General features: G+C 48.0%; 1 protein-coding gene across 15 annotated transcripts in view; it reads left to right on the forward strand.

Moving 5' to 3' along the window:
• The window catches only part of cadps2 (Ca++-dependent secretion activator 2), a 1,044,194-nt gene that overhangs the window by 449,759 nt on the left and 576,444 nt on the right, over positions 1-17,991 (forward strand). For all 15 annotated transcript variants that reach the window (XM_072484477.1, XM_072484475.1, XM_072484478.1 and 12 more), the window contains exons 4-6: positions 2,097-2,177; positions 3,491-3,727; positions 8,965-9,086. In XM_072484477.1, the coding sequence (XP_072340578.1) occupies positions 2,097-2,177; positions 3,491-3,727; positions 8,965-9,086 (440 nt within the window). The remainder of the gene's footprint in view (positions 1-2,096; positions 2,178-3,490; positions 3,728-8,964; positions 9,087-17,991) is intronic.

The raw sequence follows: 17,991 nt of genomic DNA on the forward strand, positions 1-17,991 counted from the left end.
GAGGCTGCCAAATAAGAGAAGAGCCCATGGTGTTAGGGGCAAAGTACTAGCATGGATAGACGATTGGCAGAAGGCAGAGAGTGGGGATAAAGGGGTCTTTTTCAGAATGTCAGCCAGTGCCTCAGGGGTCAGTGCTGGAACTATAACTGTTCACGATATACATTAACAATCTGGAAGAAGGAACTGAGGGCACTGTTGCCAAGTTTGCAGATGAAACAAAGATAAGCAGAGGGACAGTTAGTATTGAGGAAGTGGGAGGGGGCGGGGGGGTGGCTGCAGAAGGGCTTCGACAGGCTACGAGAGGCAGCAAAGAAGTGGCAGATGGAGCACAATGTGGAAAAGTGTGAGGTTATGCACTTGGGTAGGAAGAATAGAGGCATAGACTATTTTCTAAATGGGGAAAGACTTCAGAAATCTGAAGCACAAAGGGACTTTGGAGTCCTAGTTCAGGATTCTCTTGAGGTTAACATGCATGTTCAGTTGGCAGTTAGGAAGGCAAATGCAATTTTACATTCATGTCGAGAGGGCTGGAATACAAGACCAGGGAGGTACTTCTGAGGCTAAATAAGACCCCATTTGGAGTATTGTGAGCAGTTTTGGGCGCCGTATCTAAGGAACGATGTGGTGGCCTTGGAGGGGTCCAGAGGAGATCACAAGAATGATCCCCGGAATTAGCTGCTTGTCATATGAGGAGTGGCTGAGGACTCTGGGTCTCTACTCATTGGTTTAGAAGGATGAGGGGGATCTCATTAAAACTTACAGAATACTGAGAGGTCGGGATAGAGTGGACGTGGAGAAGAGGTTTCCACTGGAAGGAGAGACTAAAACCCGAGGGCATAGCCTCAGACTGAAGGGGCGATCCTTTAAAACAGATGAGGAGGAATTTCTTCAGCCAGAGGGTGGTGAATCTGTGGAACTCTTTACCGCAGAAGGCTACGGAGGCCAGGTCACCGAGTGACTTTAAGACAGAGATACATAGGTTCTTGATTAATAAGGCATCAGGGGTTATGGGGAGAAAACAGGAGAATGGGGATGAGAAACATATCAGCCATGATCGAATGGTGGAGCAGACTATATGGGCTGAGTGGCCTAATTCTGCTCCTATGTCTTATGGTCTTATAGTCTGCACTTTAACGATTTGCTTTTGGTGAACCTTCCTCATGATGAATGCAAGCAACAGTCGAACTGGAATTTGATGACCTTGTTCATGAGATGCAGAAAACAGCTCCTGAGAATGTAAAATCGCTTTTAGCTCTGGATCTTACCCATTGAACCTGTGCTGCCGTGAGCTCCCCGAAATGAGTGACCTACATTAAGCACACATTCCAGGTTCCCCTGGTACCCTTGAAACAATTTTCTTGCTTGCAAATTTCCTCCAATTGTTTTTAGTTCAGTAGATACATCATCAATTCCACTTGGATCAATTTGTTTTGGGCTATCCAAGTTACCATTCAAAAAACACAGCATTTCACGCTCCCCTGCATCATTCTTGATGTGTACAAGAAACATGTATTTTTAAGAAAGTCAATTTTCACATTTCAATTAATTTTCCAAGAGGTGCCAGCCATCCTTCTTTGGTCAGAACATTTTGCAGATTTCAAGATTGAGCTAAGGGTTAAAATTCAATGTTTATTTTGGAGAAGATTACAGAAAATTGTTGCATTTGTTTCATTTTCTAACCTCTCCACTTAAGTGAGGGGATCTGCAATTGCTGATAGGTTCCTGAACCCCTGATAAAACGTCATCAACTTGAAAAGTTAACTCTACTTCCATATCCACGCGGGTCGCCAATACTCCAGGATTGTGCTGGGATCTCCAGGAATTGGAGATCGATATCCAGGGTATGGCTGCGTGCAATCCGGCAGAAAAGTCACAGGAAGGTTAACAGTGGAAGTGAGAGATGGGATGTCATAACCACAAACCCTCCAGCAATGTATCCAGCCAGAGTTGTCGCTCGTCTTCTCCACAGCAGCTGCCCGACCTGCTGGACATTTCCCGCATTTTCAGCTTTTGTTTCAGATTTGCAGCATGGGGTGTCTTTTGCCATTTGTTTTCCAAGCTTAATGTCTTGTGATGTGTTCTGTGCATTACTTTAGCTGGACAATGCTGATGAACAAGCGGCTCAGATTCGGCGGGAACTTGACGGGAGGCTGCAGATGGCTGAACAATTGGCTAAGGTAAGTGTTGTCAGAAAATTAATATTATATTTGCTATGAATTTATTTGTTGTTTGTTATATTTAAAATAAAATAATGTAAGTTTACCCACATTGTGCATGTATTGAGGTTTGAGATGCAAAATCTATAGCATTGTGGTTGTTTCGGGGTATGAGGTGACTGAAAGTCTCCATAAAAAGGATCAAAGATCCTGCCGATGATGCACACTTCCCTGTCCAGGAGCAATAATCCCCTCAAAACGTTTTGCGCCCACATCTATAATAAGTGACCGTGTCAGTTGTGAAAAGCTCATCGGACAGATTGCCTTTTGCATGTAGAAATGTTCAGTTCACCAGTTGCAAATCTGAAGTCCTTACTCTCTTTCTGGGGCAGTGGGACAGATCTCCTGAATAGCAGCCTCAAAAACGTTTGATTACTCCAGTTGGATGTGTTCTTCATTTTTAATTACATGATCTTCTGCATCCTGAGCTTCCCACCCCCAAGCTCTCACCAGTGATTAATTGACAAGTATCCTCACAGTATGTTCCCATCCCACATCAATTGGAAAGTCAACAGATTCTTCTTTACCCATTTGGATGATTCTGGACCTGCACTCTAATATCTTTTCTCAACTCCAATACTTTGTAATAACGAGCAGAGGTACTCAAAGAAAGTTCTGTTAAAAAGCACAATTTATTTTTCATGCCCTTATGATTTTCCTCCCTGGCAGCTCACAGTGGTGCCCTGGAGATTCATCCTCAATTCCTGGAAACTCCAGGACAACCTAGGAAGATTGGAGACCCTATCCCAGAAGCCAGTGGTCGCTACTGGCGACAAAAGGAGTTCCAGTTTTGTCCTATTTCCAGACACAGGGATTCTGCCAAAGGCCGGGCATGTGACCAGGATTCATTGAGAGGGATCTTCCAGTCCCGCTATAGGTGACCCCCACCCGTGGCAGATTTCCCGGTGGTGGGACGGGCGAACCATGCAACAAGCCGTGGACATTAGCCAGACTGGAAGATCATATTGGCGGCCATTGGCGAGCTGCCTCCATTGTTGGAAAATCCCACCCATTGGGTTTAGAGTAATGAATTAAAACCACAAATAAAGGCCATGTTCCGGACACTTTAAACTTAGGGCACACTTCTGACAAGCACCCAGCAGGAGATGGGCGGTAGGAAAACTCTTTGTTTATATTGTTAGCCCCTACACCATTAGCTGCACATTCGCAGTACCACTTTAAGAATGTCAGCTGCCAATCGCTCTCTGGCAGTCGCACCATGATGTGCATCACATCTAGATTTGTTCTTTATTCTACTCTCCCTGTTTTTGAAGGAGCGGAAATTTCTAAAGTTTGTCCAGAAGGATATGGAGAATATGTACATCGAAGAGCTGAAATCTTCAGTCAACCTGCTCATGGCTAACCTGGAAAGTCTGCCAGTGGCGAAAGGGGGTCCAGAGTTTAAACTTCAGAAGCTGAAGCGGTCCCAGAACTCCTCTTTTTTGGACATTGGAGATGAAAATGAGGTCCAGCTCTCGAAATCTGATGTTGTGTTGTCATTCACGCTGGAGGTCAGTTAATTGCGTAGCCCATGGGAATACATGAGTCATTCGAATTTTTAATTTGCTGCTGTCACATTGTTAAATGATTTGTTAGCATGTTGACATTTGTAGAAAATCGAGAATGAATTTGTCCTCATCTGGGATCCCGCTGCAATAAGCCACTGACAGCTGTGTTTGAATTAAGCTCCGAGACAGGGGATTTGATTTTAAATGGCTGCCAATGAAACCATTTATCAACCTCAATTCATTTCTCTTTGAATAGCACCATGAATCTGACATTTTGGTCTGAATTTGATAGTCAAGTTGCCAGAAGCTACAGAATTGAGAGTGTGAAAACTGGAAGTGTCATTTTTAGCCCTTCCAAAGTTAGAATTAGAGGTAGCCTCACTCTAATTTCCAAAGGCACCCGAGGTATTGCGATCTATCCCGTTTGCCTCGAAAACATCGGGAGAGCACCGTTTAGTACTGGTCTCCACCAACAGGGACCACACAGAACAGCACTCATAGGGGTATCTCAGGAGATCGGAGGCCCACTGGTTCTTGCCCTCAGGGCACTGGCACTGCCAGCCTTGTACCATGGCAGTGCCAGCCTGGCATTGCCAAGATGAGCAGGTGGCACTGCCAGCTTGCAGGGGCACTGCCAGGGTACCAGGTTGGCATTTTCCATGCGGTGGCAATCGGGTTGGGGTAACCTGCGTGGGTGTTAGGGAGGGGATGCGAGGGGAACTGGGGACCCCCTCATTGTAAGTTGGGGCTTTGCGGGGTAGGGGCTCAAGTTGGGGGCTTGGTGTCCCGATCTTCCGCCACACTGAGGAGTTCCGGCGGTATAGGAAATGAGGCCTCGGTCGCATTCTCCCCACTGAGGCCCTCAATCTAACCCGAGTGCCGTTGGATAGCGTTGTGTTTCTTGGTGCTGCAAGTGCCAGGAAACACGCGGCTAAACACGATAGCTATGGGACTTTGTTCCCACTTAGTTAAATCGCACCCATGGTGAATTGGGTCTTGCGCTCAGTGACATGATCCTGCAGTAATCCTTCCCTATTATCCGAAAATGGAGCTAGTTCATCAAGTACACTCTGGTCACTGTGAAAAAGGAGGAAAGGGCTGTATTATTACATTGTAGAAAAAGCTGCAAACCCATAAAAAGGCAGATGATCAAATTTCTCCAACCTCAGTTGTTGATCTTAAGTATGCAGATGACAATTGTGTGTGGGCTTGCTCAGAAACTGAGCTTCAGTTCATTGCCAAATCCTGCTCTGAAGCTGATGAGAAAGTGGGCCTTTCCGTAAAGACCAGGGGCGACATTCTCCGACCCCCCGCCGGGTCGGAGAATCGCCGGGGGCTGGCGTGAATCCCGCCCCCGCCGGTTGCCGAAGTCTCCGGCACCGGAGATTCGGCGGGGCGGGAATCGCGCTGCGCCGGTTGGCGGGCCACCCCGCTCGATTCTCTGGCCCGGATGGGCCGAAGTCCCGCCGATAAATTGCCTGTCCCGCTGGCGTAAATTGAACCACCTACCTTACCGGCGGGACAAGGCGGCGCGGGCGGGCTCCGGGGTCCTGTGGGGGGGCGCGGGGCGATCTGGCCCTGGGGGGGTGCCCCCACGGTGGCCTGGCCCGCGATCGGGGCCCACCGATCCGCGGGCGGGCCTGTGCCGGGCACTCTTTCCTTTCCGCCTCCGCCACGTTCTCCACCATGGCGGAGGCGGAAGAGACTCCCTCCACTGTGCATGCGTGGGAAACTGTCAGCGGCCGCTGACGCTCCCGCGCATGCGCCGCCCGGAGATGTCAGTTCCGCTCCAGCTGGCGGGGCAACAAAGGCCGTTTCCGCCAGCTGGCGGGGTGGAAATTCCTCCGGCGTCGGCCTACCCCCTCAGTGCTGTGTCATTGGCTCTGAAACAGTGGTGCTGAGGGTTCTACTACCAGACCAGTTTTGATCCTATTCCCACTGTGACTGTGGAAATCTCTCTGACCATGCTGGAGGAGCACCATGTTCAGGTCTCCCTCCCTCCAATCACTTGCCTTCCTCTCCCTCTAATCCTTGATCCCACTGTCATCGCATGGATATCCCTGTCCCACCCCTGAAATCTTTGACCCCGATTCCCCAGAGGGACCTGACTGCTCTCCACCTTAAGGCCTGTTGCACTGTGACATACAGAGAACCCCATGTGTCTCCATGAGGCCATCCAGTGCCCATCCCTACATTACCTGTTTCCCAGCTACAGGTTCAGATGCCTCCCTTGACTGTGGCTGTGCCATCAGCGGCCCAGCATGAAGCCAGAAACCCCCGGGACTGATGTGTGTGAGGGACTGGCCACACCCTGCACACACCATGCTGGGCTTGGTTGACAGGACTTCCCCCTCCCTGGACTGGGACAAAGATTGTCATTCTAAGTTCAGCCCTCTAAATTGTGGTGCGGAGCCACAATACAATCTAACCTTTTCGAGCTTACTACCTCTTGTGCCCTTGCCCAGGATCTTCTATGGTTTTGCCCCAATCACATCTTGTGTCCTTGCCCAGGATAGTCTATGCTTTCTCATCCTGACTAATTACAGTCTCCCAGTCATGCATCTGTGTGTCCCCTTCTCCAGTCTTTCCTGCCCCCAGCCCCCCCCCCCCCCCCCTTGAGCTATCACAGGTCTTGCTGCGCACCTTGGCACAGAATCAGAGCAGCAGCGAGCTCACTGCACTGCAAGGTAGGCAAATGCACCTCAAAGTCACGAGTGCAGTGCAATTTGCCTGGTGCACATCTCTTATATCCGGTCATGGCTGACGCCAGTCTCGTTAGCCGCTGATGTGGTCTGTTCATCTGGAGTGGGGAAGTGATTCTAGTGAGCTGGCTTTATAATGCATGACATTTAAATACATGCAAATGCAGTTCCCGACTGGGTGCAGCGGGCTGTCTGACCCACCAGGAACGTAGGGAGCGGACAATCACAAACTTTTTTTTACGCTGATGAGAAACAGATTTTGGGACGTTTCGCCCACTATGACGCCTGTCACTGACAGGACAGAAAGATCCCACCCAAAACATCTACTGTTGACAAGCCAACAAAATACATTTTTCTGGGACAGATAGAAGCCGCACCTTGGCCTTTACTCCATTTTATGGGCGGGATTTATCGAGTAACCTGCACCCCTGGTCACTGGGAAACCCATGTATCTGCTTCAGTGGCTTCAAGGTGTGTTATAGCAATATGAGCAGGTTTTACCTCAGGAGCAGTAAAGCATAGTTTTCAGAAAGACAGAGCATGAGGAGGAATTGGCCCAAAAAAGCCTGTAGCTGGAGTCAGTCAGCTCTGGTCTTATTTTAGACCCACATGTACCCACTGTTAAACAGCTGCCCCCTCACACAAATGCCAGTGATATTCTGAAGCACCTCACTGCTCTGCCTTGTCAGTTTGCTTTCCTGGGTCGAAACGTTTAATGGGCAAAGTAAAAAGTTGAGGTTAGAAATGAAATGGAATAAACAGCAAACAGGACAGACATTACCTCAGAGAGTTGAATGGAGCTGAATTCTGGTAAATATTTAACTGTCAAAACTAAAGCATATTGGTAAGGCCCGGGAGTACAATCTTTGCATAGCACTTTTGATGCCAGGGTCAGGAGCTACCCTTGGGCCAATGATGAGAGGCCACCTCAGTTGAATAATTTTCAGGCCTTCTCGCATTTAATCCTCATGGTGCATCTCGAAATACCCAGGCCAGGAGTTTACACGGCAGCTGCTGTTGAGGGGCTGCGAGATGGATTTCTTGGCAGGGACTGTCGGGGAAGGGGAAGTCCGGGCACTGGGTAGGACTGGCATGGTTTTTTTTTTTGCTGCTGCCCTGCTCATTGAATATCATTCTGGAGGAGTCTGACGAGGCTCGGGCACAGCTTCAGGTCACCACCCACTTACAGTGGCTCAGAAAGGGCTGTGCATTACCAGTCCCTGTGCCTGAGGTCCTGAAGGTGAACATCCAAAATGTTGAATGCCTGCCAACAGTTTTACTTTGCACGTGATTGATTAAAATTTGAACTCTTGCTGTTCAGTGATATTTGCAGTGGATAGGCTTTACTGTTGTAAAACAAACTGGACCACTCAGATCCATTTCCCGATATCAGGAAAATAGCTTGGTGCACTGGATAACACTTCAATACATGAATTAACTGAAGTGATAATATTGGATGTTTAGTAGAAGCAGCATTTCAGCTGATACACCCTTGCCAAAGAAAAGATATTTCCAACTGAGATGACCCTTACAAATTAAAAACCAACTTATGCCTCCAGGAATAAAGTTAGTGAGTAGCTGAGTAATTGGCTTTTATAAATCGTCATATGTCCACCCCAGCCTTGAGCAGTTGATAATAGAAATAGATGCCCAACTAATGCAGTTTATGCTGTGCCTAATAACACATAGTGGGCAGCACGATGGCACAGTAGTTAGCACAGTGCTTCACCAGGGTCCCAGGTTTGATTCCCAGCTTGAGTCACAGTTTGTGTGGAGTCTGCACATTCTCCCTGCGTGGGTTTCCTCCACGTGTTCCGGTTTCCTCCCACAGTCCAAAGATGTGCAGGGAGGTGGATTGGCCATGCTAAATTGCCCTTAGATGTGCAGATTAGGTGGATTGGCCATGCTAAATTGCCCTTCATGTACAAAAAGAAAGGTTAGATGGGGTTACTGGGTTACGGGGACAGGGTGGAGGTATGGGTTTAGGTAGAGTGCTCTTTCCAAGGGCCGGTGCAGACTTGATGGGCCGAATGTCCTCCTTCTGCACTGTAGACTCTATAATTCTGTGATTTCAGAATGATATGACTATTCCTTTGAATGGTTGAGGGATATCATGATAATGGTGGCTCCTAAGCTGCTGGACTATGAAAATGTCAGTGCCAAGGAAGAAAACTGGTTTAGCATATGTGAAACAGAATGCAAGGCTCAGTAGAAATCCTTCCAGGGCACGAATGACTGGACTCGGTGCTAGCTCCGCTCAACTGAACACCCAAGCCTTGGTACTGCTGGGCCATTTTTACTTCATCTGCATGCTACAATTCCCCATTAGCGGATCAGTGCGAAGAGGTCAGAGCTTTTTGTGCCTCTGACCTCCAGCTAAACATTCCTGAATGTCACGTCCAGTGCACCATTCATGATGCGATTAATAGTGTGCCAAAGTGAAGTGCTTCAGCTGCGCTGTTCTTAAAGTAGCAAGAAATGATATGTTTTCAAAGATCTTACCTTGCTGTTCCTGAAGCCTCTTTATTTTGTTTTTAGATTGTTATAATGGAGGTTCAAGGGCTGAAATCAGTGGCAGCCAATCGTATTGTGTATTGCACAATGGAAGTAGAAGGTGGAGAAAAGCTTCAGACTGACCAAGCTGAAGCCTCCAGGCCACAGTAAGTCATTGCGTGTTAATTTTGCACTCTTATTTTCTCTGTCGTGAGTTTGAATCATCAACACCAACCTTGCTTTCTGGTTACACCAACTGCAATATTGTTCACAGATTTTTAGCTCGGTCAGATCTACCATTTTGGAACTAAGATTCATTCATAACTTGCTTCAGTCTCGGATCGTTTTACTCTGAGATGACAGCCACTCTGCTAAGTGGGCTCATGTGTTATGGTATTCATGCAGAGGAGATCTACATTCACCATGTTGTGCTGTACCACAAGTCCATCCCATATATATCATTATACCTCCTGCATTTTCTTCAAGTTCTTTCTTTGCCCCTCTTCTCTTAAGCTATTGGCACTTTGTGTGGTGTGATTCCAGATTTGTTTTCCAGTAACTTGCCTCCCTTGTCCCTCAACTCCCGTGATTGTACTTCACGTGTGAGCCTAGGCAGGCAGGGCAAGCAAGGTGATACGACCATGTGTGGCGTCGTAACTGAGGCCAATCCTACCTTCACCTGCTGTCCACCTGTACGTGCCACCAGTCAGGGAAAAGGAAGCACTGATCAAGTTCTCCTCAACTGGGCACCCTGAACCCAATTGAAGGAGCCCTGGTCAAAATCAGAAGCCCCAGTACAGATTGTGACTGGGATTTGTCCACAAGATGTAGCTACTCACCCGATAAGCTTGCTAAGGCACTCATGGGACAGGAATGTGGCGAGAAAGCACGCACCTACCATTGAACTGTGTGCATGGTACTTGTAAGCTGACTGGAAGGAAAATAATTTTCATAATACATCGCAGCTTTCAAACTGTGCAGTGACCTCTTAATGAGTCTTATTATAGCACCAGGAGAAAAGAGCTCCCAAGGCTTTGTAAGCTCAGTGGATTTGTTTGTAACGCATACCCCTTGAACAAATGGTGTTGCTGAGTTATTTTCTGTGTTGAATAGGAAGAGAAATTAGAGCAGGGATGTCAGCTGAATCATTTTGAGGTTCAGTATTAAGTGTAAGTTTATCATCTATGCCTATCGCTTGAAAAACTATAGCAGTTCAGAATGATGTAATGTAAATATGGCCCCCTCGCTATCTAAATGCATAAAACACAGGCGGAAATGAGGACAGAAAGAATGACCGAGTCGGACACTAATAAGTATTTATTTAATTGTTATTTTCATTTGTAGTCTTCCACCAAAATAAACATCCTCCATTTTAGGTATTTAGTCTTTTTGCTGAATGTGTTTTTCAAGGCTATTGGGTCCGTTTCTGGAAACGGTTTTCACCGTTTCACTGGGTGAATGCCAAGCTGCAACATGCTGGACGCTGTCAAGTTTGCAAATACAATGAAAGACGTTGAGGCAAATCAGAAAGTGACTGCGTGATGCTACAGTTTTTTTTAAAAAGTTGATTAAATGAGAAAGGAAAGACTGAAGGAGGCGAGAAGACCCATGGTTTGAAATGCTGGGAAGGGAAGTGATGTTCGTCTTTCACCTCCTTGGTGTTCCAGCGAGGAAGAATATACAGGTTGGCTTAGTTGTAGCTTAGAAAGAACTGGAGGAAACATTCGTGACCCATTTCCAGCTGACTGTTCGATTTTGTACTCACTGCAGACTAAAGCTACTTCATCAACTGTTTTTGTTCTTGTCCCAAAGTGTTGATCAGTCCACCCTATGAAAGATTGGAGAAGTGCATTTCCGGACAAGTGCCTAAGATTATACATATTCAGATCACACTATCATTTGTCTAAATTCTGGGAAGTAAAAGTTAAATTCTGGTTGTTTGCGACATGGTGGGGTATTTACAGGCGAGAACAGTGATGCTTAACCCAAGAGTACATGAAGAACAGAGCCACAATTAGGAACACTGATTCATATCCGAATTCTGGGATTAGCTCAAAGAATTGTCCCCTTGTCTACTTCCATCTTTCACAACAAGGTTTCCTCCTTCACCCCTGAGAGTTCATGATGACGCCTTATTGTTGTACGGTTGTATTTTGTCACTTGTAGAGGTCCAGTGGTTTGTATGGTTGAGCAATAACTATAAATTAATAACACTCGACTCGAGACATATATACAGGTTACAGACCTGACAAGGTGGTGTCTTCATACTCACCTCTACCAGATTTCGTGCTACACGCTGCTGCTCCCATGTGTGACTTGTTGGCAGGTCCTGTTCGGGACAGCTTTTATGCTCGATCTTACGAGCCCCAGCTTAGTGGGCCTCCGACCACTATCGAGGAAGCTCGTACTCCACGAACCCCACGGGGAATGTTTCCTCATGGGGCTTATGACACCTTCCTTACCCACCCACCCCCCCCCCCCCCCCCCCCCCCCGGTCCGAAAGTCACCCCTCACCCCTCTGCAGCCACCTGAGGAGACTTTGCATGAGGTTGAGCTTCTGCCTGTGGCGGGTCTGGGTCGGGTGGCGTGTAACGATTGGTTGACCATCTTTTCCTGGGTGACCTCTGGATGGCTATTCCTGGGATCTGGGTCCAAAACAGGACATTGGCGTTCTGCGTGGATGCCTCTGTGTCCATTTCTGAGCCAGAGCCATCTTCGCCCTGGTGGTTCAGTTGTTGGGCCATGGCTGGATGCACTCCCTGACTAAGGAGTGGTTCCTGGCAAGGCGGAGTTATCAACGTTGCTGGTCGGACAAGCTATAGAGCGGGCTCTTGCTTCTTTAGGTGGACCTTGACGTTGTAAGAGACAGGTCATGTTCTCTCTACTATGATTACGAGGACCCAACTCTAAAACTGCGGGCATAGATCATGGAGCTCACTTGGAAATTCCGCCCTGGCGTTCTATGGTCATGCTAATGTCTCTGTGTATCTTGCTGGAGTTCTACATTCCCATCCAGGATTGGGAAAATCAGGTTTAACCGGGTCCTGAGATGGTGGCCCAGCAGCAGCTCCGCTGGTGCCACCCCTGTTGTCACATGCGGCGTAGTCCTATATTTAAAAAGGAATTTTGCAGTCGTGTGTCCAGGGGGCCTGCAGTCTGCTTCCTCATCCCTTTTAAATGTATGAACGACTGGTTCAGCCGGGCCGTTAAATGGCGGGTGATACGGGGTGGTTCTGATGTATCTGATTCCGTTCATCTTCGTGAACATGGCAATTTCTTCACTTGTGAACGGTGTTTTGGGACTTCTAGCATCCCGTGAACCCTGAATGAACCCTGAACTCAACCTCTCTATGGTGGCCCTTGATATAGTCGAGGCCATCCTTTAGATTTTGACCATTTGGAATGGGTGTCCAGAATGATACGAAACATGGACCCCATAAAAGGTCTGGCGAAATGAAATGAAAATCGCTTATTGTCACAAGTAGGCTTCAAATGAAGTTACTGTGAAAAGCCCCTAGTCGCCACATTCCGGTGCCTGTTCGGGGAGGCTGGTACGGGAATTGAACCGTGCTGCTGGCCTGCCTTGGTCTGCTTTCAAAGCCAGCGATTTAGCCCTGTGCTTATCTGCCCATTTTTAGTGGTGAAGGGAAGCTGTAGGTGGAAGAGTTTGGTGTTCCTGACATGCTGGGTAACTCCGCATGACTGGCCATCGATTCCAGGCCACAGGACGTAACTTAGAGCCAGCATCTTCAATTTTGAGGCGCCCGGGTGACCACTGTGAAAGTCCTTCAGGATCAATTTCTGACCCGTTGGTGGGACGACACGTGAGTCCCCCACAGACTGATACCAGCTTCCACACACATGTCTTGTAATTTGTGGGTGTAGGGCATCTGGGAGTCTCCGTAATCCACCTTATAATGACATGTGGTGAAGCCTTGCCAATTCGGGATCCTTTTGTGTCCATGCCGGTATCTGAACAGCCGTTACCGGCAATGTGTCCATAAAATTCAGAGTCGCCACAACTTCACTTGCCAGTGGTGGAGGCGGGGGACTCATGGGCAGCGGGAGGTGACTAATGGCAACAGAGTAAACTATCTGGGCCCCGGGGAGATTTGGAAAAGAATACTCATGCTGCGAGCAAGAGTGTCCAATGCTGAATCTGGGTCGATGTTATGGGGGAAATCCCCATGTCCTCTACAAAGAGGGCAGGCAGAGGCTTGTGTTCATTAACGATGAAGAAGTGTCGCTCGTAGACATACTAGTGAAACTTCTTCACCACAAACACCGCAGCAAAGCCTTCCTTTTCTATTTGGCCATAGCGGCGCTCCACGTCTTCCAATGTTCTTGTTGCGAACACAGTGGGATGCTCCATGCCATCATCACATCTATTGGCCAGCACCAATGCCATTGCGGGAGACATCGTAAGTAAGAACGAGGGTTCGGGATGGGTCATAGTGGGTGAGGGGCCAGAAAATTCTGGCCTATGTAACCCCACTGAAGAAATAAGCTAAAAGGTAAGATGGTACATAATCAACGGCAGACATTCAAGTTAAGACAAGAAAGATGTATTCCAGTGAGAAAGAAAGACTCTATAAGAATGGTGAACCATCCGTGGATAACTGAAGTTAAAGATGGTATCAAGTTGAAAGAAAAGATGAGCAATGTTGCAAAGATTAGTGGTGGATCAGAGGATTGGGAACATTTTACAAAAGCAAAGGATGATTCACAAAAATAACGAGGGAGAAAACCGATTAATAATGTAACCTAACAAGAAATATGGGTGCTGAATTTAGTGCTGTCGCCAAGCTGAAAAGTGGGAGGCGGTGCCTGGTGTTTCTAGGGGAACCCTGAGCTGAATCCAGACATTGGTTTCCATGAGCGCAGTCATCCCTATTAATGATGCTGCCTTCAAGAACAGCTGCTGGCCAATCAAAGCACTGTCAGCAACAGCTTCATCATTGCCATTGGCAGCGGTGGCCACTGCCACTGCACATGGAGGAGGAAAGCATGATGGTTAACATAATGATAAGCAGTTTATATCTTGACATTTGTCATGTGTCACTTTAGACATATTAAAAGAGACGACCTGTGATGACAAAATGAACATGGTTTGTGTCAAATTTAACGGGATGGAGACAAATAAAGTGGTTGTTATACAAAGAACAAAGAAAATTACAGCACAGGAACAGGCCCTAAGGCCCTCCCAGCCTGCGCCGATCCAGATCCTTTATCTAAACCTGTCTTCTATTTTCCAAGGATCTACTTCCCTCTGTTCCCCGCCCGTTCATATATCTGTCTAGATGCATCTTAAATGATGCTATCGTGCCCGCCTCTACCACCTCCGTTGGCAAAGTGTTCCAGGCACCCACCACCCTCTGCGTAAAAAACTTTCCACGCACATCTCCCTTAAACTTTCCCCCTCTCACCTTGAAGTCGTGACCCCTTGTAATTGACACCCCCACTCTTGGAAAAAGCTTGTTGCTATCCACCCTGTCCATACCTCTCATAATTTTGTAGACCTCAATCAGGTCCCCCCTGAACCTCCGTCTTTCCAACGAAAACAATCCTAATCTACTTAACCTTTCTTCATAGCTAGCACCCTCCATACCATGCAACATCCTGATGAACCTCCTCTGCACCCTCTCTAAAGCATCCACATCCTTCTGGTAATGTGGCGACCAGAACTGCACACAGTATTCCAAATGTGGCCTAACCAAAGTCCAATACAACTGTAACATGGCCTGCCGACTCTTGTACTCAATACCCCGTCCGATGAAGGCAAGCATGCTGTATGCCTTCTTGAACACTCTTATCGACCTGCGTTACCACCTTCAGGGTACAATGGACCTGAACTCCCAGATCTCTCTGTACATCAATTTTCCCCAGGACTCTTCCACTGACCGGAGAGTCCGCTCTTGAATTAGATCTTCCAAAATGCATCACCTCGCATTTGCCTGGATTGAACTCCATCTGCCATTTCTCTGCCCAACTCTCCAATCTATGTATATTTTGCTGTATTCTCTGACAGTCCTCCTCGCTGTCTGCAACTCCACCAATCTTAGTATCATCTGTAAACTTGCTAATCAGACCACCCATACCTTATTCCAGATCATTTATGTATATCACAAACAACAGTGGTCCGAGCACGGATCCCTGTGGAACACCACTAGTCACCTTTCTCCATTTTGAGACACTCCCTTCCACCACTACTCTCTGTCTCCTGTTGCTCAGCCAATTCTTTATCCATCTAGCTAGCACACCCAGAACCCCATACAACTTCACTTTTTCCATCAACCTGCCATGGGAAACTTTATCAAACGCCTTACCGAAGTCCATGTATATGACATCTACAACCCTTCCCTCATCAATTAACTTCCTCAAAGAAATCTATTGGGCGCGATTCTCCGCTCCTGTGCCGGTTGGGAGAATCGCATGGGTCGCCAAATTTTCCCGCGACGCCGGTCTGACGCCCTCCCACAATTCTCCCAAGCGGCGAGAACGGCCCCGTCGAGTTCCGCGCGGCGCAGGCCGGAGAATCGCCCGAGGCACCCAAAATGGCGATTCTCCGGCACCCCTGCCATTCTCAGGCTGGATGGGCCGAGCGGCCAGCCCAAAACGGCGGGTTCCCCCGGCGCCGTCCACACCTGGTCGCTGCTGGCGGGAACAGCGTGGCAACGCTGGGGGGGGGGGGCGGCCTGCGGGGGGGGGGGGGGGGGGGCGGCCTGCGGGGGGGGGGGGGGGATCCTGCACCGGGGGGGGGCCTCAAATGGAGTCTGGCCCGCGATCGGTGCTCACCGATCGTCGGGCCGGCCTCTCTGAAGGAGGACCTCCTTTCTTCCGCAGCCCCGCAAGATCCGTCTGACATCTTCTTGCGGGGCGGACTCGGAGAGGACGGCAACCACGCATGCGTGGGTTACGCCAGTTATGCGGCGCCGGCCACGTCATGTATGCGGCGCCGCCTTTACGCGGCGCCAAGGCCTGGCGCGTGTAAATGATGCAGCGCCGCTCCTAGCCCATTATCGGGCCCTGAATCGGTTGGGATAGGGGCCGCTTCGTGCCATCGTGAACCTCGACGGCGTTCACGACGGCGCGAACACTCTGCCTCCATTTCGGAGAATCCCGCCCATTAGGTTTGTAAGACATGACCTATGACCTTCCCTGCACAAAACCATGCTGCCTATCACTGATAAGTCTATTTTCTTCCAAATGTGAATAGATCCTATCCTCAGCATCTTCTCCAACAGTTTGCCTACCACTGACGTCAAGCTCACAGGTCTATAATTCCCTGGATTATCCCTGCTACACTTCTTAAACAAAGGGACGATATTAGCAATTCTCCAGTCCTCCGGGACCTCACCCGTGCTCAAGGATGCTGCAAAGATATCTGTTAAGGCCCCAGCTATTTCGTCCCTCGCTTCCCTCAGTAACCTGGGATAGATCCCATCTGGACCTGGGGACCTGTCCACCTTAATGCCTTTTAGAATACCCCAAACTTCCCCCTTCCTTATGCCGACTTGACCTAGAGTATTTAAACATCCATCCCTAGCCTCAACATCCATCATGTCCCTCTCCTTGGTGAATACCGATGCAAAGTACTCATTAAGAATCTCACCCATTTCCTCTGACTCCACGCATAAATTCCCTCTTTTGTCTTTGAGTGGGCCAATCCTTTCTCTAGTTACCCTCTTGCTCCTTATATACAAATAAAAGGCTTTGGGATTTTCCTTAACCCTGTTAGCCAAAGATATTTCATGACCCCTTTTAGTCCTCTTTATTGCGTGTTTGAGATTTGTCCTACTTTCCCGATATTCCTCCAAAGCTTCATCAGTTTTAAGTCGCCTAGATCTTATGTATGTTTCCTTTTTCATCTTAGCTAGTCTCACAATTCCACCCGTCATCCATGGTTCCCTAATCTTGCCATTTCTATCCCTCATTTTCACAGGGACATGTCTGTCCTGCACTCTAATCAACCTTTCTTTAAAAGACTCCCACATTTCAAATGTGGATTTACCCTTCAACAGCTGCTCCCAATCCACATTCCTTAGCTCCTGCCGAATTTTGGTATAAAATGAAATGAAATGAAAATCGCTTATTGTCACAAGTAGGCTTCAAAGCCCCTAGTCACCACATTCCGGCGCCTGTTCGGGGAGGCTGTTACGGGAATCGAACCGTGCTGCTGCCCTACCTTGGTCTGCTTTCAAAGCCAGCGATTTAGCCCTGTGCTAAACAGCCCCGTATACTTGGCCTTTCCCCAATTTAGCACTCTTCCTTTAGGACCACTCTCGTCTTTGTCCATGAGTATTCTAAAACTTACGGAATTGTGATCGCTATTCTCAAAGTAATCACCGACTGAAACTTCAACCACCTGGCTGGGATAATTCCCCAATACCAGGTCCAGTATGGCCCCTTCCCGAGTTGGACTATTTACATACTGCTCTAAAAAGCTCTCCTGGATGCTCCTTACAAATTCTGCTCCATCTACGCCTCCAACACTACATGAGTCCCATTCAATGTTGGGGAAGTTAAAATCTCCCATCACGACCATCCTATTGCTCCTACATTTTTCTATAATCTGTCTACATATTTGTATCTCTACTTCACGCTCGCTTTTGGGAGGCCTGTAGTAAAGTCCCAACAGTGTTACTGCACCCTTCCTATTTCTTAGCTCTATCCATATTGCCTCAGTGCTCGAATCCTCCATCATGCCCTCCTTAATCATAGCTGTGATATCATCTCTGACCAGTAATGCATCTTCTCCACCCCTTTTACCTCCCTCTCTATCCATCCTGAAGCATCTATACCCTGGGATATTTAGTTGCCAGTCTTGCCCTTCCCTCAACCTAGTCTCAGTAATACCAATAACATCATATTCCCAGGTACTAATCCAAGTCCTAAGTTAATCTGCCTTACCTCCTACACTTCTCGCATTGAAACACATGCACCTCAGACCACCTGTCCCTTTGCGTTCATCATCTCTTCCCTGTCTACTCTTCCCCTTAGTCAAATTGAGTTTATTATCTAGTACCTTACTGGCTTCAGTTGCTGCCTCTTTACTGACCTCTAACTTCCTAA

The sequence above is a fragment of the Scyliorhinus torazame genome, chromosome 19 (assembly GCF_047496885.1).
Source record: "Scyliorhinus torazame isolate Kashiwa2021f chromosome 19, sScyTor2.1, whole genome shotgun sequence".
Classification (NCBI taxonomy): domain Eukaryota; kingdom Metazoa; phylum Chordata; class Chondrichthyes; order Carcharhiniformes; family Scyliorhinidae; genus Scyliorhinus; species Scyliorhinus torazame.